At 42.4% G+C, this 26,197-nt stretch overlaps 1 protein-coding gene across 1 annotated transcript in view; it reads left to right on the top strand.

Moving 5' to 3' along the window:
• Positions 1-11,708: 11,708 nt before the first annotated feature.
• Positions 11,709-26,197, top strand: part of PPTC7 (protein phosphatase targeting COQ7) — a gene marked incomplete at both ends in the record, with an annotated part of 41,768 nt that continues 27,279 nt past the window's right edge. The window contains one exon of the mRNA XM_081114186.1: positions 11,709-11,937. Within this exon, the coding sequence (XP_080970312.1) occupies positions 11,709-11,937 (229 nt within the window). The remainder of the gene's footprint in view (positions 11,938-26,197) is intronic.

Below are 26,197 nucleotides of genomic sequence, written 5' to 3' on the forward strand. Positions count from 1 at the left end.
TTATTCCTCATGCTTATAAAAACTTGGTATGGTCAGTTTTGTTTTCATTTTTAGCTGTTCTAGTAAATGTGTGGAAGTATCTCATTGTGGTTTTATTGGTTGACTTATCAGAAATTCAGTCATCTCATAATGGCACATTTCCATTGCATTTTAATCTTGGGATTGCTAAATATTAAATGAAGAAACGAATCCTTCATTTTCCTGTAGACAAAGAGCCTCAACAAATGGAAGTGAGCTGACCTCCTTATACCACCGAGGGACACTGCTCTTCCCCCTCCCCCCCCCTCACCCCCTTGTAGTTCTGTTTCTGTGCTGTAAACATGTTTTCATCATTGTCCTCAGGACCCGCAGGTAGTTCCTCTTTCACTCACCCCTTACTGGCATCCTGTTAGTGAATTCTTCTTGTGGCCTGAACCTACTGCATTCTGCCATGTCATGGGCGCAGGCATTTCTGCCACAGCTTGCTTCAAAGCTTGTGCCTTTTGTTAAACCCAAATTGGTTGGAAAGAACGTGGAGACCAAAAGAAAAGCAATACAAAGCAGGGTAAGAGCATGTCAAAAGCATCAACCTCACATTGTTGAAGCAGTGTTTTCCATACCCAAAAAGGAGCCGTGATCTGACAAGAATGCATGTAGTTATGAAGACAATGCAAAAATCGAAATGTCCACCATAGCCGGTTTGGCTCAGTGGATAGAGCGTCAGCCTGCGGACTCAAGGGTCCCCCAGGTTTGATTCCAGTCAAGGGCATGTGCCTGGGTTGCAGGCACATCCCCAGTGGGGGGGGTGCACGGGGCGGCTGATCGATGTTTCTCTCTCATTGATGATTCTGGCTCTCTATCCCTCTCCCTTCCTCTCTGTAAAAAATCAATAAAATAGATATTTTTTAAAATCGAAATGTCCTAAAAACATTGTGTGTGCATGGCATGGTGCTGGGCACTCACTAAGCACACCAAAGGCTTAAAAATGGTGCTGGGCACTCACTAAGCACACCAAAGGCTTAGAAATGGTGCTGGGCACTCACTAAGCACACCAAAGGCTTAGAAATGGTGCTGGGCACTCACTAAGCACAAAGGCTTAATAATGTTATTCAGAAAGGTATTTAGAGTTCCTTAATTGGAAAGGACAAAATGATGTTGATTAATTCTGCCTAAAGCAAAAGGAACAATCGATTCTCAGGTCATCTTGCCTTGAAGTTGACCATATTTTCCCCAGGGCTTGAGTTCTGAATCTTGCAGTTTCACTTTTTCCCCTGCAGGTGGCAGCCTTCATCACCAAAACTTCACACAGAGCTGACCCCGAGGAGAAAAACCCTTTATCTTTATTTATTTTTTTCCATTGGCTCTATCGTTCACTCTACAAATATTTACTGAGCATCTCCTAGGTGCCCGAAACCAGGGAAACAGCAATGGGCAAGCACACACTGTCATTGCCTTCTTAGAATTTAAAAGTTTGCAACAGATCTGGAACTTAATTCAAAGGTGAGAGGACCTCCCCACACCCCCCACAAAGACCTTCCATATGTGTGTTCTAGTATGAGGCACAACCCCTAACTGGAGTCCTTACTCAAAAATAGAATGCCTTCTTGGGCAAAAATGACTCTGTAAAGGTCATTACTGAATATCAGTAACTTTTCAGGCTCACTTGCACTTAAAAGGAGGTTTCCAGCCTTGCCAGCATAGCATGGGTCAGTGGTTGAACTTTGACCTATGAATCAGGAGGTCACGCTCAGGTTGTAGACTCCATCCTCGGTGTGGGGCATGCAGGAGGCAGCCAATCAATGATTCTCTCCCATCACTGATGTTTCTATCCCTCCCCCTCTCCCTTCCCTGAAATCAATAAGAATATTTTTTTTTAATAAATAAGGAAGTGTTTTTTTTGTTTGTTTGTTTTTTTAAAGGAGGTTTTCATAAGCTCCACATTCAGAGAAAAGAGTTGGGAAGGCTAAGGCTATTGAAATCATCACCAATGTAGAAAGGGGGTGTTGAAGTGGGTGGACAGGAGGATTGAGGAATTATAGGCCAGAGTTAACTCTCAAAATGTCCCCCAAATGTGTAAGCCAAACATCTCCTTTTGAAAAAGTTACCCAAAATTTGAACATAAGACCAAGAGAAGACAGTACAATTCTTTCCATGTCATCTAGGACATTGTTTAACAAGTCCACCCAAGAATTAATTTTCTAGCTGGGGTTGCCAAACTTTTTCTGTAATGGTCCAGATAGTAAATATTTTAGGTTTTAAGGCTGGCTTTATGCTCTTTGTCAGTCATTCAATTCTGTTGTGTTAGTACTCTGTCACTGTAGAGCTGTGTAGACAATATATAAACAAGTGGGTGTGGCTGTGTTCCAAAATAACTTTATTAAAAATGCCAACAGCAGGGCCAGCTTTGGCCCGTAGGCCAAAAATTACACTTTTGTTTGCCTACTCACTTATTGTTGACTAATGGCTCAGGTTTTTGACTGGTAGTTTCAAATTATTTATCTCCAGTAAAAAGGACCCAGAAGCTTATAGTTTTTATTACTCTGTGGAGATTAACTAGTTTTATATATAAGTTTCCTACTTCTTCAAAGTGCTCTCTGAATCAGCTTTACCATCTTACTATTTTTCTCTTCAACAAGTTGAAAAAAAAATTTTTTTTAAATACATTTTATTGATTTTTTACAGAGAGGAAGGGAGAGAGATAGAGAGTTAGAAACATCGATCAGCTGCCTCCTGCACCTCTCCTACTGGGGATGTGCCCGCAACCCAGGTACATGCCCTTGACCGGAATCGAACCTGGGACCCTTCAGTCCGCAAGCCGACGCTCTATCCACTGAGCCAAACCGGTTTCGGCTGAACAAATTTTTGACATGTGTTCATTCTCTATCTGAATGAGTCGTGTTTTGACTTTTGACACTGTTAATACTTTGGTTGTTTCCTGGTAATTAGCAATAAAGCCCATTAACTAAGAGCCCTACATTGTCATGGAAGGGAGCAAAGAGAGAAGGAACTTTCGAATTGCATCCCGTTCTGTTGTCATACTCAGAGGACAGAAACCACCAGTGGTGGGGACAGCATATTTGTGCCTTTGACAAGAAATAAAAAGAAAAGCCCATATGATTTCCCCCAGAATCCCCCTCCCCTCAGCCCAAATAGGCATAATACTTTATATTTCAAAAAATGCACTATGGAATGAATCACCCTATTCTGATTTCAGAGAAGGGAGAGGGAGAGAGATAGGATCATCAATGATGAGAGAGAATCATTGATTGGCTGCCTCCTGCATGCCTCCTATTGGGGCTCAAGCTCACAACCTGGGCACATGCCCTTGACCGGAATTGAACCTGGGACCCTTCAGTCTGCAGGCTAACGCTCTATCCACTGAGCCAAACCGGCTAGGGCTAGAAGCATGTTTTTAAAACAATCTCATTCCTCCCTGATTTCCTGAGTAAACCCATTTCCTGAGACAAAGTTTTCCAGGCATAGCTTCATTAACTCCTTCTCCCATTTTGGGTTTTCATTAGCTTTCTCTACTTCAACCCCCCTTCCTGCCCCCCACCCCCCACCCCCACACACAAATGTATCTCCTTTATAATAAAGGCACTGTTCTTTTTATTTATTTTCATTAGTAAAATACACTCCCATTTTATGGGTAAAACCAGAGTCTGGGCTTCCCAAATCCTAAACCAGTGGTTCTCAACCTTCCTAACGCCGAGACCCTTTAATACAGTTCCTCATGTTGTGGTGACCCCCAATCATAAAATTATTTTCGTTGCTACTTCATAACTGTAATTTTGCTACTGTTATGAATCGTAATGTAAATATCTGATATGCGGGATGTCTTTTCATTGTTCGCGATCAAGGCTTATGCAATTAACAATCAGAGCCCACGTGGGATCTCAGCGGTGAAGTGAGCTTTACCAGCAGGTAGAAGCCAAAAGGAATAGAGATCATCCTTCCACGGGTCTTGCTCGTGGCTCGGAAGGAAGCTCAGAACAACACACAAAAGGATGGGTTTAGCATCAAACAAGATGCTGTCAAAGATGAATGATTTAGTTGCCTTTGCTGTATAAAGTCCAGCCTAAAGCTTTGCTGAAAGATGTTCTACAAGAAGCAAAAACCTTCTGCCTAAATGGTTGTAAACTCAAGGTCTGCCCTCGTTAAAGTAAGCCTTTCCTGGGACAGAAACCTGCACCCCACCCCTCACCACCCCGCCCCGCCCAATGACCTAATCCCTGCTCCAGCCACCTGCTGAGGTCAAAGCTGTGCTCACAGGGGTTAGGTCAAGGCCTGCCCCCAGAGGCCCTTGTACTCAGACCTCTGCCAGTTAAAATCCTGCTGAATAACTGAAGCTGTTACAAACTGCTCAGGTTAAGAACCCACTTGACGCACAATTACCCCAGCCTAGAGCCCTGACTGCATCAGAAACTTGCTCTCCCCGTGTTATGTTAGCCCCCAAATGTCAGTCTTCATGCCTGCCTCTCAAAGTTTTCTGAAGAGCAAATTAACATGTTGAGGGGTTATGGAGAGAAGAATTAATTACACCCTTCTCAGCCTTTCCAAATGTGAAGTCCACTGAGAAGTAGATGTATGGATCAGGCAGGTGGAGCTTTGAAGTCTCCGCTTTATTGATAAGGCTGATTGGAGAACAGAACAGGACAGGACTTCATGCACAGTCACCCTCTGGATCATATTGATTCACCCAGTCACAGGCTGGGGGACTGCCGGCCTCCTCCACAGGGACAGACTCTCCATAGCAGAGGAGGAAACGAGTATCCAAACGTCAGGCTGTGGTAAATGTTTCCCTCCACGTCCCGCGTGGTTCAGGGTTCAGGATCTGGAAGAGGAGCCCCACACAAAATGAAAGAGAAGAGACAAGAGATAATTTGGGAATATTGGGGGCCAGGCCGGTAAGTCCAACTCCAGAGGAAAGACTTCCACTGGTGCTCAGGCCTCACCAAGCTTTTATTGGTATGGGATACACCCACAACCCTTAGGCAGGGAGGTTCCAGTGACACACAGACTATTTTATCAATAAGGATTTACATGACTAAAGGTGGGGAGGTTGCTTCAGCTGCCATTATCTGGATTAACAGAGGTGGTGCACAGCTCTGACCTTTGCTAGGGCTTCAAAGGTCACCAGCCTTCCGGGTTCTCTGTCTACACCTCTCTGCTAGTGAAGACAATAGGCGGTTTCCCACATCAGGCCACAGCAAGAAATAAAAAAAGAGAAAGGGACTGGGTCACAGGCTCAGCATCTCTTCCCAAATCCACCAATCAAATGACTCCTCGTCCCATGAAACGAAGAGGTCAGAAGTTTTCCTTCAGCAGTGTTTCTACTGAGGGGTGGAAGTTCCCTCTTCTCCATGGCACCTGGGTCATATGATGTGTTTGTCAGGATTCACTGTATTGTAAGCCAAACTCAAAGCAACTCAAGCAAAACAGGGAATGAACAGGAGTTCAGGGACTGATCCTCTTCAGATAAAGCTGGATGCAGGGTTTTCATCAATGTCACCAAGCCTCTGCTTCTAGGCTCTGCGTCTCTCTGTGTTGCCTTTATTCTCGGGCTGACTCTTTCCAAGTAGTGGCAAAGATGCCCATAAGCTGCTGCAAGCTTGCATTCTACCAGTTTACAAATTCGAATGGGAATTTCTCCTTAATATTTTCAGCAAAATCCCATAATGGAGTTTCATTGACCTATCTTGGGTCATGTGCCTTCTCTCTGGACAAATCACTGTGAATAAGAGAATGCCATGCTCTGATTAGTCACGCCTGGGTCATGTGACCACCTCTGGTCCCGTTCCACCCAAACTGCATGAACCAAGGGGGCGCTGGATTAGTCATTCCTCCAAGGAAAAGTAAAATACTGTTATCACAGAATGTAGAAAATGGATCCTAGCTTATGGCTAGTTCCTTCAAAAGGGCTTTGCAGGACAGTATCTAACCTCTCCAGTTCAGCTCAGCTCCACCCATTAATTTCCTATGAAGTGAGCATGCTATTCGCCCCCTTTCCTCCAATGTAAAATAAGACATTTGTTTTATGGGATCTCTAAGGTTTTTTTTTATTCAACAGCATTCACTTATTAGGAATTTATTTAGCACCTATTATTTACCAGGCACTGTTCTGGGCACTTGAGATAAAGTAGTGGATAAAATAGACAAAATCTCGTTGCTCTCGTGGAACTTACATGTTAGTCAGGGAAGAGCCAAACAATAAACAAAATAAATAAGTCCTATGAAGAAAAACACAGATGAGACTGTTGGGTGGTCATGTGTTTAAACAGGTGGTCAGATTGGGCTTGTCTCTTTGGTAATGGGTTCGGCTGTTCGGGACTTGATTAAGCTCTATGGGGTAGGCTCAGCTCTTCGGAACTAGGTTCTGGCCTTCGGGAATGGGCTGGGCCCTTCGGAAAAATAAAATAAATAAAAGTAAAATAAAATATATTTTGTGAAACAAAAATAAATAGGTGGTCAGAGCAGATGATGAGGTGAAGCACGCGGTAAGAGCTCAATCTGTGGTATCTATTGTTCTCACCCTCATTACTATCCTCATTATCACTATTATTATTTTATTTTTAATTATTTTATTATACTTTGACATATTATTTAATGTTTTATTATTATTACTGGCATTTTAAAAACATTTGGTGACAGCCCCCCCTCCTTGGTGTCTCCAGCATTAAATATCCTCAGTTTAGCATATAAGGCCCTCTACAACAGATCCTAAACTGGTTTCCTGAGATGTAATTCATGTACCACAACATCCACCCTATCTATATATATATATAATTGATTACAGAGAGGAAGGGAGAGGGAGAGAGAGATAGAAACATCAATGATGAGAAAGAATCATTGATTGGCTGCCTCCTGCATGATCCCTACTGGGGATCGAGTCCGAAACATGGGCATGTGCCCTTGACCAGAATCGAACCTGGGACCCTTCAGTCCGCAGGCTGACACTCTATCCACTGAGCCAAACCGGCTAGGGCAACATTCACCTTTTTAAAGTGTACAGGTCAATGTTTTTTTTTTTTTTGGAGTGTGTGTTTGGTTTTTTTTTAGTATATTTATAAGTTTGTGCAATCATCACCACTATCTAATTCCAGAACATTTTCATTACCCCAAGGAGAAATCCCATACCCATTAGCAGTCACATCCCATTCCCTTTCCTCCTGGTCCCTGGCAACCACTAATCTGCTTTCTGTCTCTATGGATTTGCCTATTCTGGGCATGTCATATAAATAGCATCATACAGTATGTGGTCTTTGGGGACTATTTTCTTTAATTTAGCATAATGTTTTCAAGGTTCATTGCTGTCCAGGCATTTATCATAACTTCATCCCTTTTTATGGACTAGGACTTCCTAAACTATTTGCCTAATACTTCCTAAACTCTTTTTCCTAGCCCCATTTCTCATTATTCCTTATTCAGACTCTAAGGTTGAGCTGCACTCGACTACTTGCTTTCTTGCAAACACTCTGCATTCATTGAGGTTCCACTTCGTCCTCTTGGAATGGTTATACCCCCTCTGCAGACCTCTGTCTGTTCATTCAGGCCTCTCACAAATGTCACCTCTTCATGAGATGCCTTGTGTTCTCTGGCCCCAATGGGTCCCATTCTCTTTCCCACACGCCTCTTTTATTTCACCCCTTAGTGCTTTTATTCTCTATGTATTTACTTAATTTGAACCCTCCTGCTATACTGTGATGGCCATGAAGGCACCATCTGCTTTTTTTGTCTCTGGCCCAAAGTGCTCCGCCAACTATTTGTTTATGTGCATGACATTAGTATAACCCAGTGGTTCTAGACGGGGGTGGTTTTATTCCCTAGGGGACTTTTGGCAATATCTGAGACATTATTGGTTGTCCCAAGTAGGAGGTGATGGCACGCCACTGGCATCTAGTGGGTAGAGGCCAGGGATGCTGCTAAGCCCTTTTTGATGCACAGGACACCCCCCACAATGAAGAATAATCTGGCCCAAATGCCAGTAGTGCCAAGGTTGAGAAACCTTGCCATAAACTAATTTGTGCTCCTTTTGAATAGGTTAGCAAATAGAAATCAGAAGAGATCGGTGTACCAGTCTGGCAGAAAATCTCACTAGGGAATTCATGCCTCTTTTTTTTCCCTTTTCTTTTTTTAGGAGCTGGGGGTAACTCCAGTGCAAAAACTCTTTCCTAATGCCATCGAGGTGCCCTGGGAACACAGATGGTATTTTCACTACTTCTTCGCCACCGAGAGTGACAACTGACCTCCCAGGAATCCTTGAAGTGTTAAGAATGTAACTCTGTTAAGGGAGAAAACTCGTTAGGGCTTTTTAGGTCTAGCAAAATGTCAAAAGTGAATTGTGCTCCGGGGAGAGGTCAGGGAAAAGTGTTTTGGTGTTTTTTTTCAAAGCACCCCCTCCTGGCTTCTCCACCATGGTGAAACTTTTCAACGCTGGCTCTGGAATAAATGATTCAAAGGGAACCTGAGGCCCTGTCTCCTCTCCTTTCCAAAAAGTGCAACGGAGCTTTGAGAAAGGATTCTGTTCACATTGTACTTTGGTGAGCAACTCATTTGCAGGAAGCTCATTTGCAAGAAACTCAAGTGACCCATATCACTTCACTGTGAAAACAGCAGCTCCATCAGAGCAGAGGTTACCAGCTTCAGAGTCACATTTTATGTTCCTGCTCATCTCATCCAACCGGTCCTTGTGAATGACACAGAAATTAATAATATATGCCCTGAAAATGAAAGGCCGGAGCAATCTGAAGGAGCTGATGAGGCAAGGAAAGGGGTGGACATGCTATTTTAAAAAGTTTGTCCTTGGGGTAGAATTACCTGACAGCCTGGCTGGGATTTGACAGTGGTGTGTGTGCTCGAAAGAACAACCTTTAACACAGCTGGCATAGACATAAATGCCAAGCAGAGGCTCCACAAGGCTCCACCCCCTCTTCTGGGCGCTCTCCAATTGCTGTGGGCCATAAAAAATAGCAAGGTGTGATTGCATGCTTGGGGTCACTCTATCTTCTACCCAGTAAATGAACTTTTTTTGGTCTACATATTTGACAAAAGGCCACTCACTATGTGAAATGATTTATTCCATCCAATTTTGATGAAAACCCTTAAGGACAGAAACATATAGAGTACTTTGGCACATTGTAAACTGCAAAAGTGTTTAATGACAATAATTAGGATAACAGAATAAAACAGAATAAGGTGCTTTAAGTAGATGGTTGGCAGGACTTTAGGTACATTAATAAAAACAATAATTTAAAGAATTAGCCAAAACCGGTTTGGCTCAGTGGATAGAGCATCGGCCTGCGGACTGAGAGGTCCCAGGTTCGATTCCAGTCAAGGGCATGTACCTGCGTTGCGGGCATATCCCCAGTAGGAGATGTGCAGGAGGCAGCTGATCGATGTTTCTCTCTCATCAATGTTTCTAACTCTCTATCTCTCTCCCTTCCTCTCTGTAAAAAATCAATAAAATATATTTAAAAAAAAAAGAATTAGATGGGAACCCCAGGAATAACTACACTTCTGTTAAAAGTGAACTGGAAAAGGACCAATGCAATATATATATAATGTTTTTTTATTGATTTCAGAGAGAAGAGGAAAGAGGGAGAGATAGAAATATCAATGATGAAAAAAATCATCAATTGGCCCTAACCGGTTTGGCTCAGTGGATAGAGCATCAGCCTGCAGACTGAAGGGTCCCAGGTTCGATTCTGGTCAAGGGCATGTACCTTGGTTGCAGGCACATCCCTAGTAGGGGGTGTGCAGGAGGCAGCTGATCGATGTTTCTAACTCTCTATTCCTCTCCCTTCCTCTCTGTAGAAAATCATTAAAATATATTTTTAAAAAAATCATCAATTGGTTGCCTCCTGCACACACCCTACTGGGGATGGAGCCCACAACTGGGGCATGTGCCCTAACAGGGAATCAAACCGTGAACCACACCAGCCAGACTATATTTATGTTTCAATAAAACTAAAAATCATTCCAAATCGGATCACTTGCATCAAATCTCAATTTTCTTTTATTTGTGAACCCCATTCATTCAATCATTCCTTTATTCAAAAAACATTACTTTTTATATTATTTAAGGTTCCTATTCAATTATTCTTTTATTCAACAAACATTTACAAAATACCCTACTGCATGCCAGGGATTGCATTCGATCTAATAATACAATGGCAAATGATCCTTGCCCTTGGAAAGCTTAGGATCTAGTGAAATATTCATTCATTCACTCACTGTGTGCCCAAATGTCCAGATAATGGAGTTACATTCTAGTGGGTAGAAGGAAGAACAAGAGCTAAGGCCCAAGGTAGCTGTGAGCATGGCTGGAGCCTTCAGTGACGGGGTCGTCCCATGACACCAAATGAAGTGCAAAAGCTAGATTATGTACAGCACCCCTAGGCATGGTATATAATCTGAATGTACATTCATACACACATACGAACCTGTTATTTGGTGAGCAAATCTCATTAAATTTAGTTATTATTCAACCTAAATAATTTCAGAAGAAGGTTGCTTAAATAATAGTAAAAAATCTGGAAAAGGATACTGTCATGTCAGTGGTGGGCTGAGAACTAACAAAAGAATAAGTAGGGGAGCTGCCTTTCTTGCCAAGGACTGTCCTCTGGACAAGAAGAGGTGGCGCTGTGAAGGAGAAAGGAAAAGGCGTCCGTCCATACCCTCTCAAGTCTTTGGTACTGCGCCACCTCTCCCGGCACCCAAGCCAGAGGTTGGGAGACCTGCAGGTGGATCCACAAGAAAATTAAGATTTGGGGCAACGAAATTTGGGGCCTGGAATTATTTATTCTCAATTTGGCAGAACCATCTACGAAGTCTGAAACACTTCTCTATAACATCTGCAGTGGCCATGTCTGTATCTCTGTCACTACTTGCCCACACTCACGCCCCCTCTCCCATTCTAATAGGGACATACAACATTTTCTCGAATTTTCCTAAATACTATGCAAAACGGCTCTTCTTTCCAGATTGCCAGCCCTAGTGCTTCCAGTATATAAATTCTGAAGGTGTCACTAGGTTTGTGTACTTCAATTTCTTTAATATATATACTACAGAATAATATTGATGACCTGATCCTAGCTTCTTTCAGGTTTTTCTTTAAAAGAATGGTGGCGTTATTTAAAACAATAGCCTTTAAAAGATATGCTTAAAACAGGGGAGAAAACTTTCAAACAGTCCACCTTAATTCTCAATAATTTAGGTCCCGCGTCTAGGGGAAATCCTCGAAGTCCTGGATACTAGGCAGTGAAGTAAAAAGCGACTACAACTCCCAGGAGACATTGCGTCCACACCCTCTGCGCACTCTCGACCTGGGTGATTGCAAAGGGCACCGAGCCCGAGGGGCGGGGCTTGGGCAAAGCCGCGAATAATGGGCGGGGATGTGGGCGGGCCCACAGAGGGGGGCGGTGCTCCCGGCGCGGCCCGGAACACGCTAGTGGAGCGGAAGATGGCGGCGGCAGCGGTGGCTGCAGCCCGGACCCCAGTTGGGCTGAGGCGGAGGTGCCGCCGGCTTTGACCTCGCTCTGGCTCCGGTGCGCGCGGCGGGGCGTGTGCGAGGCTCCGCGAGACGGGCACGGGCGGCGGCAGTGACCGCGCGCCGCCCTGAGGAGCGCCCGAGCGGCGGCGCGGCTGCGGCTGAAGAGAGAACCGGCTCCGGGCCTCCGCGTCCTCCTGCTTCTCGGGCCCCCCGCCTCCTTGGGGGGGCGGCGGCGGCGATGTTCTCGGTCCTCTCGTACGGGCGGCTGGTAGCCCGCGCCGTGCTCGGCGGCCTCTCGCAGACCGACCCCAGGGCCGGCGGCGGCGGCGGCGGCGGCGGCGACTACGGGCTGGTGACGGCCAGCTGCGGCTTTGGCAAGGACTTCCGTAAGGGCCTCCTCAAGAAGGGCGCGTGCTACGGGGACGACGCGTGCTTCGTGGCCCGGCACCGTTCAGCGGACGTACTTGGTGAGTCCCCCGGCCCGGCTCTCCCCTCCCACCCCCCCAGCCCGGAATCCGCCTTCTGGGGACTCCCCTGCTCGGGACTTCCCTCTTTTCTCTGGGCAGCGAGCGGAGCCCGAGAGCCAGTAGTAGCTCTCATGTCGGGAGCGCTTACGAGGTGCCAGGCGCCGTGCCAAGCGCTCCGAGGTGCGTTTTCCGCTTGGCCAACCCCCATTTTAGAGGCGAGGAAACTGAGGCGCAGAGCGGTCAAGCCACGAACTCAAGGTCATGCAGCCTGAGAACGGGACCGGTTTGGTCGAGTTCAGAGCCGCACGCTTAGTCACTTGGCTGTGCCAGCCCTGGACGACCTCGTCCCCTCCCCCCGCAGACACCTGCAGGCTCGTAACCTCGCTCCTGGGCCCTCCCTCCGCCCTCCCTCTCCGCGTGTCCCGGGAAACCTCTGCTGCTTCGAGTGATCCCGACGCCACGGCCCGGCCTGGGGCCGCTGGCTCCCGAGCAGACAGACAGACTGTCGTGAGCCCGGCAGCCCAGCCGCATTCTTTTGCCGCCTCGATTGCGACCAGATCTCCATCCTTTTCCCGAGTCTTCCCGAGTCTCGCAGTGGGGGCCCCCGGCCTGGCGAAAAAACACTCACAGTGCCTTCCCCCAAACTGTCCTTGCCCACTTGAGGTCACCGAGGGTGGAGGAAGAGTCTCCTTGCCCCAAAATAGAATGGTCAGACCTTCTTCTAGACGGCAGCCAAGAAAGCCTGGAGAACTGGTTAAAGCCTTTGAGGCCACAGGTGCTTCCCAAGGCCCATTCCTGTTACACCTTGGGAGGTGGGAGACGAGGGCGAGAGCTTGCAGAAAGGGCCAAATAGAGATCACCAACTTTACCATCATGTACGTCTTCAAAGACCCTGTATAGGCCATAGAATCCTATGCCATGACATGTCTTTTAATAAACCACTTTGAAATGGAAGGACATGCTGTCATTGAACTTGGGTTCAAATGTCACTTTGGTTTCACTTCTCAGGTGAGATTGAGTTTTTGATTTCCTTTAAACTTCATATGCTGAGGCCGAGTTTGGCATTGGAACAAATGGTCCTGTAACTTTTTATGACAATAATTACTTTTTAATTTGATCCCAGAATAACTGCCTATTATCTTTGCTTCTACTACATGTACTGTTTGTGAACATGGAACTGGAAAGGTTGCTCTCAATTTAATTTATAAATGGCCCCATTACCTGGGTTGAAAAAGTCATTTAATGTTTAAGCAACACTCTAGATGTTAACTTTTAAAAGAGGAAGACAGACTCCTTAGAAGGTTGAGGAGCTTGCAGATTGAAATGCTACAAATCTGACGTCAATTTGACCTTGATTCAGTATCTTTATTAAAAGGCTGTCGGTGGCGGTCTTTTTCCATTACATTTAGAAGTGCTTCACTCAGTGAGCTTGTGACCTGTGCTGCTTTTTCAAATTGCAGCCATAGTGCAACAGGATAGGGGATAATGAGCCACAGAAGTTCCCCCTTATAGATTTGCTATGTGCTGGCTTTTGTGAAAGATTTGTGAAATTTTGCTCAAACCCATTCTGAAAAAAGTATCAACATAGCATCTTGGCAGAAACCTAGCCTAATTTGGTACTCAACCTTGCAACTTACTAGCCCTGTGATTCTGTGGTTTTGGGCAAAAGTCTCTCAGCTCATTTTCCTCATCTAGACTAAAAGATGAAGGGAGTGGACTCTCTGACCCTCAAGGAATTCTGACCAGATCGTATTTTGTTTTGCTTTGAAATGACGGCACCCTTTGTTATTTTGCACCTCAAATAGCAGATATTACTTCCTGTCTTATTCATATGGACACCTCCAGTAGATTTCTTCTGTGTTATATCTGGCTTTAAATCAGTGGTTCATAACTTCCGCTTGTGTATAGTTTCTGAGAATTTTTGAGTGCCCAAGGGCTCATTCAGGGAATTTACTGACTTCATGAAGTCCATCCATGTACTATCTAGAGGTCCAAGCATGGGTTCCAGATTTTAAACCACAGCTTTATATCCCTCCTGAAAGGAATGTGGCCAGGCTTCTTCAACTATATTTGACAAAGAGCTATTTTAAAAGTGTGTGTGTGTTCTGTGCAAATCAGGGGGAGACAGGTTCTCTAGGACTGTCCTGTTGTTTTGGAGCTCTTCTGGAAAGTCATCTTGGAAGCCACCTGAAACAACTTCTGTTGGCCTCATTTATCTGATCTTTGACTTACACAAACCAGTACTTATGATGGTGCCTTCTATCATCACAGGACTGATTATCTCTTGCTGTGAAAGAGGTGATGAATCTCAGCGAGTCTTCAATACTGCTTTTTACTCTGGAAGTTGGAGTTTTAAACTGAATTGTATCAAAAGGTTATGTTGAATGATCATGCTATGTTGAACCTCAGTGTTTTGAACTTTCTAGTTCTATAGATAATTCATTTTGTTTGGATTGACACTGTTTATTGCTAAGTATCTGTGGAACTCACTGGTCATCTAGGGCTACTTGACTGTGGAATAAAAGCTGTTATTTTTTTTCTGTATAGAAGGAAAGCTGTTTTATTTCTTTAATTTAGAATTGATCTGTTCTATTAGTCATGCAGTGACTAAAGGTATTTGATGCTTTTCGGCATTTTTTAGAGTCCCACTGGATTTCTTTTAGGAAAAACCAACTATAATGGGTGTGGTGAGACATAGGAACCACTCCTATTCAGTGGAAAGTTGGCCAAGGTGCTTTCTCTTTATTAGGTCCAACAGGAGTAAACCAGAACCAGCAGGAGCTGTTTGCACTTTTCTTTTTCCTTCTTCCCTGTAGTTAGTAGTTCTCTTACTCTATATAGTATGGATGCCTAAGTCCACAAAAATATCAGAACTGCCTAGTGTGTAATTGCGGGAGTTGCCTAGTGTGTAATTACTGGGCCTCCTACAGCCCTAAGCTATTTAAGAATAGAATTAAAGCCTGATGAGAGTTTAAGACTTAGTAACTGTGGAATCCAGTTCTTTCATTTTACTGATGAAAAAACGGTGGCCTACAGAGGATCAAATGACTTTGCTGAGGTTACTCCGCTAGTTAATGGCAGAACTAGCGCTAGCACCAAGACTCCCCATCCCAGCCCTTTCCGTAACAACACTGGTTAAGTTTTCTTGACAAGATATATGAATTCAAAACCAGTCTGACTTCAGCTATTGTTTATCCTTCTAATGCTTTTTCTACTTAAGGGTATGTGTTCGCAACTTCTTTATTCACTTTATGACTCATAATTAAAATGCAACAAAAGCTCCTGCATACTAAACCACAGTTTACTGAAATCACTTCTTTTAAAGAATGGCAGCATGGTCTGTGCCATGTAAATTCTGACCTTGGAATATTGAGTTGTAAAGTAGTTCTTTTTTAAAAATATATTTTTATTGATTTCAGAGAGGAAGCGAGGGAGATGGAAACATCAGTGAGTCATGGATCGGCTGCCTCTTGCACGCCCCCTACTGGGGATTGAGCCTGCAACCGGGCATGTGCCCTTGACCAGACTCGAACCTGGGACCCTTCGATCCAGAGGTCGATGCTTTATCCATTGAGCCAAACTAGCTAAGGCTGTAAAGTAATTCTTATAAAAGTGTGGGATGTTGATTTAAGCTTGATTTAACTTGAAACCTTAAAAAAGAAAGAAAGACAGCAATTTCATATTTTAGCCTTTGGACTTGATTTGGATTGTGGCCAAGTGTTTTTGTGAGTAACACCAGTCTTTATTTTATTTTTTTTATTGATTTTTTTACAGAGAGGAAGGGAGAGGGATAGAGAGTTAGAAACATCGATGAGAGAGAAACATCGACCAGCTGCCTCCTGCACAGCCCCCACTGGGGATGTGCCCACAACCAAGGTACATGCCCTTGACTGGAATCGAACCCAGGACCCTTCAGTCTGCAGGCCTTCGCTCTATCCACTGAGCCAAACCAGTCAGGGCTCACCAGTCTTAAAAGTAGTTGTTGGAGCCCTAACCGGTTTGGCTCAATGGATAGAGTGTCGGCCTGCGGACTCAAGGGTCCCGGGTTCGATTCTGGTCAAGGGCATATACCTTGGTTGCGGGCACATCCCCAGTGGGGGGTGTACAGGAGGCAGCTGATCGATGTTTCTCTCTCATTGATGTTTCTAACTCTCTATCTCTCTCCCTTCCTCTCTGTAAAAAATCAATAAAACATATTTTTTTAAAAAGTAGTTGTTGGAAGGTATAAGGATTACATGAACAATGTCAAGATCAAAATTTTATTTAGGAAGTGAATAGATGTGGTAGAATTTGATGTTTTCCAACAGTCCATGATAATTTTAATGTATTTGGTAGAACCTCCATATCTGAAAGTGAGTTGTCCTTTTAACAAAGTAGTCACCTTGGGAGAGTGTGTATGGCCACTAATTGTAGCCTTTTAAAAAGTCCTCTGTGGAATTTCCCTCAGCTAGATTTCAAACTGCATCAAGAAACCAGTCTTATTATTTTTATATCTATAATTTTTTGAAAGTCAAATTTTAGCCTGATACACCTGTTGCCTGTAGACAGGATCCTGATTGAATTTTTAAAAATCAAGATGATAATTCACCTGCCATATCACTCAACTTTCAAAGTAAAAAATTCAGTGGCATTTCTTATATTCACAGGGTTGTACGACACCACCATTAACTTGTTTCAAAACATATTCATCACTCCAAAACAAACTCCCTACCAATTAGGAGTCACTCCCTCAATTCCTGACAACAGAAAGTAGATTCTGATTCTAGGTTTGCCTATTTTGGACACTTCATATATATGGACTTATATAATATTTGATCTTGGTGTCTGGCATTTTCAGTTGGTATACTATTTTCAAGGTTCATCCACATTGTATGTATTAGTACTCCATTCCTTTTTATAGCTGAATAATATTCCATTGTATGGATATACCACATTTTGTTCACTCATCTATTAATGGATATGGGGTAATTTTCACTTTTTGGCTGTTGTGAATAGTGCTGCTACGACACATTCATGTATAGGCTTTTGTGTGAATATATATTTTCCATTCTCTGGGGTATATACTTACAAATGGATCATTCTGGTCATATTGTAACTCTAACTTTATGAGGAATATAGTGTTTAATGCATTTTTATATAGTTCTAATATAATTATTTTCTACAAGGGAAATATTTTTTAATGGCAACAATCAGATATGTAAGTTCCAAGATCAGCAGTACTCTAAATATACCTGATTTCATAATAATCTATGTGATTATTTACATTCAGGAGAAAATTGTGGAATGTTAAGGAAATGTGAGAGTAATGAGCTTAGTAAAAGAACCTTTTAGGATTCATAGAGATAGCGGCGTTTTAAGAAGCCACTGATCAAAAAAAAGTTACTCACTAATTGTTGCCTGACTTTTCTGATCTGTCATTCTATAATAAATAAGGTTACAGGGTTGATGGACAGAAGAACTTTGCTGTTTTTTATTGTATTTTATTTTATTTTAGTTAATCCTCACCTCGAGATCTTTTTTCCATTGATTTTTTAAGAAAGAATTGGGGGGGGGGGGGGGGAGAAACATCAATATGAGAGAGAGACATAGATTGGTTGTCTCCCACACACACCTGACCTGGGAGCCTGGGATCGAGCCTGCAACTGATGTAGGTGCCCTTGCCTGGGAATCGAACCCGAGACTTCAATCCGGGGGCTGACACTCTAACCACTGAGCAAAACCAGCCAATGCTGCTGTTATATTTTTTCTTTCATTTAAATATATATATTGATTTTAGAGAGGAAGGGAGAGGGGGAGAGATATAAACGTCAATGATGAGAGAGAATCACTGATCGGCTGCCTCCTGCACACCCCACAATGGGGATCGAGCCGGCAAATTTGGGCATGTAACCTAACAGGGAATCATAGGTTGATGCTCAACCACTGAGCCATGCTGGCTGGGTTGCTGTTATTTTTTTTTTAAATATATTTTATTGATTTTTTTTACAGAGGGGAAGGGAGAGGGATAGAGAGTTAGAAACATCAATGAGAGAGAAACATCGATCAGCTGCCTCTTGCATACCCCCTACTGGGGCCCTTGCCCGGAATCAAACCTGGGACCCTTGAGTCCGCAAGCTGACGCTCTATCCACTGAGCCAAACCGGTTAGGGCTGTTATCTTTTTTAAAACTCTTGCTCCCTAATATTTTTTTCATTTTTCTGTGTAGATATATTGTACTTTTTTCATAGGTTTTTATAAGGCACATTATTTTTAAAGTCATTTCCTCATTTGTTATACTGTCAGAGCTACTTTTCCTTTGTCACAATCTTTTTTCTTTTTTTATTAAATCTTCATACAAGGATATGTTGTTGTTTTTTAATATATATTTTATTGATTTTTTACAGAGCGGAAGGGAGAGGGATAGAGAGTTAGAAACATCAATCAGCTGCCTCCTGCACACCTCCTACTGGGGATGTGCCCGCAACCAAGGTACATGCCCTTGACTGGAATCGAACCTGGGACCTTTCAGTCCGCAGGCCGACCCTCTATCCATTGAGCCAAACCAGTTAGGGCACAAGGATATGTTTTTATTGGTTTTTAGAGAGAGGAGAGAGAGAGAGATATCAAGCCGACCAGGGATCAAACTGCAACCTTTTTGGTGGGTAGGACGACGTTCCAACCAACTCAGCCACCTAGCTAGGACCACAGTGGGTTTTTTTTTTTTTTAAGACACCATGCTGTGAATGAGATTTATCCCCATGTCAAGTTTTCTTTAAAAAATTTTTTTCAATTACAGTTTACATTACAATTTCAATTACAGTTTCAATTACATTCAATATTATTTTGTTTTTGTTTATAATCTTTAATCTAGAGATTCTCAAATTTAGTTTTAAATTTTCCTAAATTCCAGGTTCTCTCTCAATTTGTTAATATCCTTAAAGAATTCTAGATGAATCTTTTTTGTAGAGCAAGTTAGTTTTTAAAGCATGACTTTTTATACTTTTCAGAAAATATATTTTTGTGAAAGGGTTAAAAGTTGTAGCAGGCCCTAACTGGTTTGGCTCAGTGGATAGAGTGTCAGCCTGCGGACTCAAGGGTCCCAGGTTCGATTCCAGTCAAGGACATGTACCTTGGTTGTAGGCACATCCCCAGTAGGGAGTGTGCAGCTGATCGATGTTTCTCTCTCATCGATGTTTCTAACTCTCTATCCCTCTCTCTTCCTCTCTGTAAAAAATCAATAAAATATATATTTTTTAAAAAAGTTGTAGCAGAAGGTAGGAAGCAGATGTTATCAGTGGTGGTGGGACTACGGTTGGTTTTGGTGGCAGGGAGAGGACATGGATGGGAGGAGGTTGATCCCTGAACTTTAGCACTGCTTTTTTGAAACTGGGCAATACATAACCTGAATGGTTGCAACAGTATCCAAATGGAGTTTGTACTCCTGTTTGACTCAAGAGGCACTATATCAGGTTAGAGTATTTGACCTACAACTGTGTCCTTTGAATAAACGCTTATGTCAGATTCAAGCTAAATATCAAATTCATTTTACTTAGGTCCCTGTGCTTTTTAGAGGGGCCTCACCTGGGGCTTTAGATTCAGAATTTTCAGGAAAATGCTTTGGGAAAGTAAGTTAATATTTTCTTTTCAAATAAATTTGACATTTCAAACCAGAAATTCTAGTCAGTTGAAAAATGGTGTGCCTTGTGATTTTCCCTTTCAAAGTCTTATTTTAAGAATTGGGGGTGCTTGCTTCAGCAGCACATATATTAAAATTGGAACGATATTGAGAAGATTAGCATGGCCCCTACCCAAGGATGATACACACACACAAGAATTGGGGCCCTGGATTATTTTTCATGTAGTTAGTAATAACACTTAGTACTCTATCTTGTTTGGGAATTGTTCGATATTTTAAAAATCTGATAGTTTTCTATCTCCCCGAGATCCAGTTTTTTTCTATTACTAAACAATTCACAGAATTGCATCGTAAATCAAGACTTTTTGCAAAAGCTGACCCACTGCAGAGGATGTGGGGCTGTTAACACACACTCATTTAAATGTAAGTTGGCAAGTGGAATAGCTCTTGCAATTTCATTTAAAAATTTAAAAAAGAAAAGATACTAAATGTTTTAGAATAAGATCCCAAACAGGATTTTGGATGGATTGAGGTGGGAGTTGGGGAGCAATAGTAGCTTTTTAAAATTTATTTTAATATATTTTTATTGATTTCAGAGAGGGAGAGGAGAGAAACATCAGTGATGAGAGAGAATCATTGATTGGCTGCCTCCTGCACGCCCCCTACTGGGAATTGAGCCAGCAACCCGGGCATATGCCCTTGACTGGGATCGAACCCAGGATCTTTCAGTCCACAGGCTGATGCTCTATCGACTGAGCCAAACCAGCTAGGGCAGTGGTTGTCAACCTTCTGGCCCTTTAAATACAGTTCCTCATGTTGTGACCCAACCATAAAATTATTTTCGTTGCTACTTCATAACTGTAATGTTGCTACTGTTATGAATTGTAATGTAAATATCTGATATGCAGGATGGTCTTAGGCGACCCCTGTGAAAGGGTCGTTCGACTGCCAAAGGGGTCGCGACCCACAGGTTGAGAACCGCTGAGCTAGGACTTAATCTTTTAAGTATGAAATAACTGCTATTCTTCCCATTCAATCTGTTTGTTCCCTCATCTATAAAGTTGACTCATCCATAAGGTCAGTACAGCTAGTATCGTATCTTGGACTTGAACCTAAATTTCCTGCCTGCATGTTTAGTGTTTTTAAATAAGTGGTTTTGCTTTCTGTGTATAAAAGTATAAAAAAGTAACACATGTTCAGGAAAGCACAATATAAAACATCTGTAACTCATAACTCAAGCTATAGGTGTGGTTTCCTCAGCCATTGTGTATATACAGTTTTATGTATATACATTGTTAAATGAAGATTACACATTATGTGTTCTTTATGATGTTATTTTATGTTGTGTAAATTTAGCATATCTCCATACTGATAAGCATAACTGCTTCATACTTCACTGCAGTATAATCCCTAATTTATCTAACCAGTACTCTATTTTTAGATATTTAGATTATTTCCAATTTTCTGTCACAAGTAACACTAGAATAAACATGTCTGCATCTGAATATTTACTTAGGATAAGTTCCTCAAAGAGGTGTTCCTGAGTGTCAATGGCTATGAACATTTGCAAGGCCTCTGATATAAATACTAGAATAGATCCCTCCAGAAAGATTATGCTAATTTATACTTTTCTAATTACTATGAAATTGCTCTCATCAATAAGCTTATTGTTGATCTTGAGTCTGTCATAGTTGACAATTTATAATTTACTAGGTTCTTAATCAGTTGTTTTTGAGGTAAATAAGTTTGTTGCTGGTGAATAGTTCCAGAATTGATTGAATTGTTGGTATGAATCCCAAGGACTACAAAATGACTGCAAAAACTTTTCCAGAGACTACAAGTGACTTACTACAAAGAATGCTTTCTATTGAAGGATCCAGTACTATTTTGACTCAGACCAATTCCAACACATTTGTGCACTGATTCTTTTTTTACTCATTAACTGTCTATTTTGAAAAGAAAGGGAAAATTTTTCTTTTCATACTACTGTGATTGTACATTTTGATCTTTCAAGGGTGCCATCATCCAGCAAGTTTTTTACTTAAGGATTAATTTGTGTTGTCATTTGAGATAGATGCAAATGGTTAGTGTGCTGAATGAAGCAAACAAGAAGTGCTGCTGTTTTCACATCAATGTTTGAATAAGAAAATAGATTTGAGCTATTTGCATAAGAGCTAGAAAACTGTTCGTGTCCTGAGGTTGACCACTAATTGTTAATATGGTCATTAGTGTTTCTATGAGATAAGAAAATCTAAACAGGGATGTCTTATGTGTGTGTTGTTTGAAAAAATCCACTTCTCTTGTTTCTTTAGCGGCAGCTTTGATCTTATCATTGATTTTCATGCTCATGTACTCTGAATTCACTGAAAAATCAATCAGCGGTCTTTGGATAACAAGGTTAGTTTGTTTTGTGAATACATTTTATACATACAAATTTATTTACAGGTAATTTGAATTTACTGAAGTCAATTAATACTGATCTATAACTTTTATCAAAATTCAAATTGAAGAAAATGGTTAACCTGACTTTTTGTTACAGGCTTAAAGGAGAAAAGCTTTTCCATCTAAATCAGGAGGTTAAACAGGCTCCCTTTTCTTGGAGTGTGACTTAGAATCCCAGAATCTTAGATGTTAAAAAAAGGAACTCTTGCCGAAACCGGTTTGGCTCAGTGGATAGAGCGTCGGCCTGTGGACTGAAGGATCCCAGGTTCGATTCCGGTCAAGGGCATGTACCTGGGTTGCGGGCATATCCCCAGTAGGAGATGTGCAGGAGGCAGCTGATCGATGTTTCTAACTCTCTATCTCTCTCCCTTCCTCTCTGTAAAAAATCAATAAAATATATTTAAAAAAAAAAAAAAAAGGAACTCTTGAGAGAATTTGTCCTTCTGCCCCTTATTTCACAGATGAGAAAACTAAAGCTTAGAGAAGTGTTTTGGCCAGTCTTCAACAGCCAATAAGTGTCAAAGAAAGCAGGTAGTGCTGTCATCTCCAGACTGTTATTCAAGGTTCTTTCGATCAGGCCTTCTTTTGACTGTGAGAGGAGAGTCTTGTAGCCAGCTTTGACCCAGAGCACAATACTTTGTTTAACTCTAGGATTAGATAATGAGTTCATTCTCTTTTTGGAGTTCTTCATAGTAGTTGGTATACCAGAGTATAGGTATTCTAACTTTTCAGTACAGTCAACTAAATTCATTGTTTACTGGTTGTTTCCTGCTAGTCTCTGACAGGTGCTGTGGAGAAGACCAAGAACAAAACAGATTTCAGCCCTGAAGTTTCATAGGCTGGTGGGAAAGGCACATATACACAGGAATAGTATAAAAGAATACACACACATTAGATTTTTGTGAAAGCATGGAGTCAGGCCTTAGGAGATGGGTAAATTGAGGCAATTGAGGAGGAGAATGGTAAGGCTGTCTGGTTTGAGGAATCAGCAACAGCACAGAAGAAGATTCCCCAAACTGTAGATGTTTATAGCAAGAGAGTAGCTTGGACTGGGTGGGGTGGGAATGGGAGGGCAGTTGAGAATTGATGTTAGAAAATATAGGTTGACCAAATTGTTGAAGGTCACAATCGTCATGTTAAGGAGTTGGGTGTCGTTTTGCTTTTTTGGTAGGAAGCTATAAACATTTATAACTTTTATAAATGTTTTTTAAAAAACATTTATGCTTTTGTTGATTTGGGTTTGGTTTGGCTGTTTTGAAAAGTCAGCAGGTTCAGATGGTACAGAATTCAAAAGGTATTCAAAATTAAAAAGGGTGCACAGTAAAGTTTTCCTGTCACTGTGACCTCCTAGCTGCAAAGTTCTTATCCCAAAAGAACCAGTGTTATCAGTTTCTTGTGTACCTTCTAAAGAATGTTTTTATATATAAAAGTAAGTAAGTTTATATACATGGAAGTTATTTGACTAGAAGAGTAATATGGACATAGCAATCTTGTTTAAAAAAATGGTAGAGGATGTAATAGGAGAACAGGAGGCAAGAAACCAATCAGGAAGCTACTGAAATAGTCTTTGCTATAAAGGGCTTTAACTAGGGCAGTGAAAAGTAGTTGGCCTGCAGACATAGAATCAGCAGGACCAAGAGAGGGTGAAAGAGAAAGAGGAATTGAAGTTGATTTTGAGATTTTGAATTTGATAGCTTCCTTAAGGTTTCTAGCCTTGAGGTGTATGTGGGATAGACTGCCATTAATTGGATTAGGAAATGCAAGAAAAGGATCAAGTTTGGGACTAGAAAACAGGGAATTTTTGGTTCAAGAGACAGAATCACCTGGCTTGAAGGACATTTGTGTCCAGTTGGCCTTTACTAAGTCCTGAATGTTCTAACAGTGAGTCATTAGAATCTCCTCTGCAGTTTGGTTTTCATATTTTGCTAAAAGGCCTGGGCCCACTCTGAGCATGCTGACTCAGAAAGTGGGGCTTGGGTTCCACAAGTAATCTCAATGTGCAGTAAGAATCGAAAACTGTTGTGCCAGTTACCAGGTTAATACCCAAGGATGAAAAGATGGTTAGCAGTGTGAAAGAAACTCAGTCCTGAAGGGGGTTACAATATGGAGAGGGAGAAAGAAAAAAGTCATGATAGAGGTGCTATGATTAATAGTGACCTAAGAAAATGGTTAGGCCTGTTTATATATTACTAGTTGTTATAAGATTTCCCATTTAAAATGAGAAATTTCTAAATCTGAACCATGGCACATAGTAGGCAGTAGGCATTTAAGAGATATTTATCCTATATAATAAAAGAGAAACATGTAAATTAACCATCCCTCCACTACACTCACCAGCCAATCAGCGAGTGCAAATTAACCTCATCGCTTCTGTGGAGACTGACAGCAGGTAGGAGGCAGCTCTCAGCACGGCCTGCTTGGCTGTCACTGTGGTGACTGGGGAACAGGCAAGTTTGGCCCGCAGGCAGCACCCAGCACGGCCTGCTTGGCAGTCACTGCGGTGTGGAGCAGGCAGGCCCTGCAGAGAGCAGAGAACCACAAGGAGCGGGCCTAAGCCGTCAGTAAGACATCCCCTGAGGGCTCCCAGATTGAAGAGGGTGCAGGTCAGGCTGAGGGACACACACCCCCCCATGCACGAATTTCGTGCACCGGGCCCCTAGTGTATGTATATGTGTGTGTGTGTGTGTGTGTATGTATGTATATGTATATGTATATATATATATATATATATATATATATATATATATATAAGCCTAAGCAACCGACTGTCCGACTGACCATCCAACCGTCTGACAGGTAGCTATGATGCACAGTGACCACCAGGTGGCAGATGTCCTGCTGCTGAGCTGTGGTGACTTGGCAGCTGCGGTTCTCGGGTGACGTACCCGGAACCAGAGAGGAGGGAGCCCAATTCCGGGGTGCGTCATCCGAGAACCGCCCTCTCATAATCCAGGACCCCTCAGGGGATGTTGGAGAGTTGATTTTGGCTCAATCCCCGCAGGCCAGGCCAAGGGACTCCACCGGTGCACAAATCCCTGGGCCTCTAGTTTGTTAAATAAAATTACTTCAGAGTCGATTCTGGAGAAAGAAAACTAATCCATTTATTTAAAGTACAGGTGATTTTTTTTCTTGTGTATTTTGTGGATACAGATATATGTTCCCTAGTGCTTGAAAATGTTATTGTTGGCCCAGCCAGAGTGGCTTAGTGGTTAAGGGTCGATCTATGAACCAGGACATCAGGGTTTGATTCCCGGTCAGGCCATATGCCCGGGCTTGATCCCCAGTATGGAGTGTATGGGAGACAGCCAGTCAATGATTCTCTCACATCACTGATGTTTCTCTCTCTCTATCACCCTTCCTTTCTGAAATCAGTAAAAATATATTTAAAAAGCCCAGCCAGCATGGCTCAGTAGTTGAGCATCGGCCTATGAACCAGGCAGACAATTACGGTTTGATTCCTGGTCAGGGCACGTGTGGATTGCAAGGCTCGATCCCTAGTGTGGGGCATGCAGGAGGCAGCCAATCAATGATTCTCTCTTATCATTGATGTTTCTATCTCTCCCTCTCCCTTTCTCTCTGAAATGAAAATATGTATATATTTAAAAAAAAATTTAAAAAAATGTTATTGTGCCCTGGCTGGTTTGGCTCACTGGATAGAGCGTCGGCCTGCAGACTGAAGTGTCCCAGGTTCAATTCCGGCCAAGGGCATGTACCGTGGTTGCAGGCACATCCCCAGTAGGGGGTGTGCAGGAGGCAGCTGATCGATGCTTCTCTCTCATCGATGTTTCTAACTCTCTATCCTTCTCCCTTCCTCTCTGTAAAAAATCAATAAAATATATTTTTAAAAAAATGTTACTGTTAAATGTTTAATGGAATATTGAATGGTGGTGGATGTGTGACTGGGAAAGATGAGTGGAGAACTCATCTTTTATACACTATCTGGTAGTGGGAATTATCTTTTGGTTGTGATCACAAACCAGTGCTTGTAAAGCTTGTAGCCTACAAATACGGGTCAAATACTTTTTCTGATTGTTACAGGCTAGACTGCTCCAAATGCTGTTATTTGGACTTCTTAAAGATAGGCATAACTCATCCTATATAATAAAAGGCTAATATGCAAATTCACTGAACAGCAGAATGACCAGTTGCTATGACACACACTGACCACCAGGGGGGCAGACACTCAGTGCAGGAGCTGCCCCC

The sequence above is a fragment of the Myotis nattereri genome (assembly GCF_964212035.1).
Source record: "Myotis nattereri genome assembly, chromosome: 19".
Classification (NCBI taxonomy): Eukaryota; Metazoa; Chordata; class Mammalia; order Chiroptera; family Vespertilionidae; genus Myotis; species Myotis nattereri.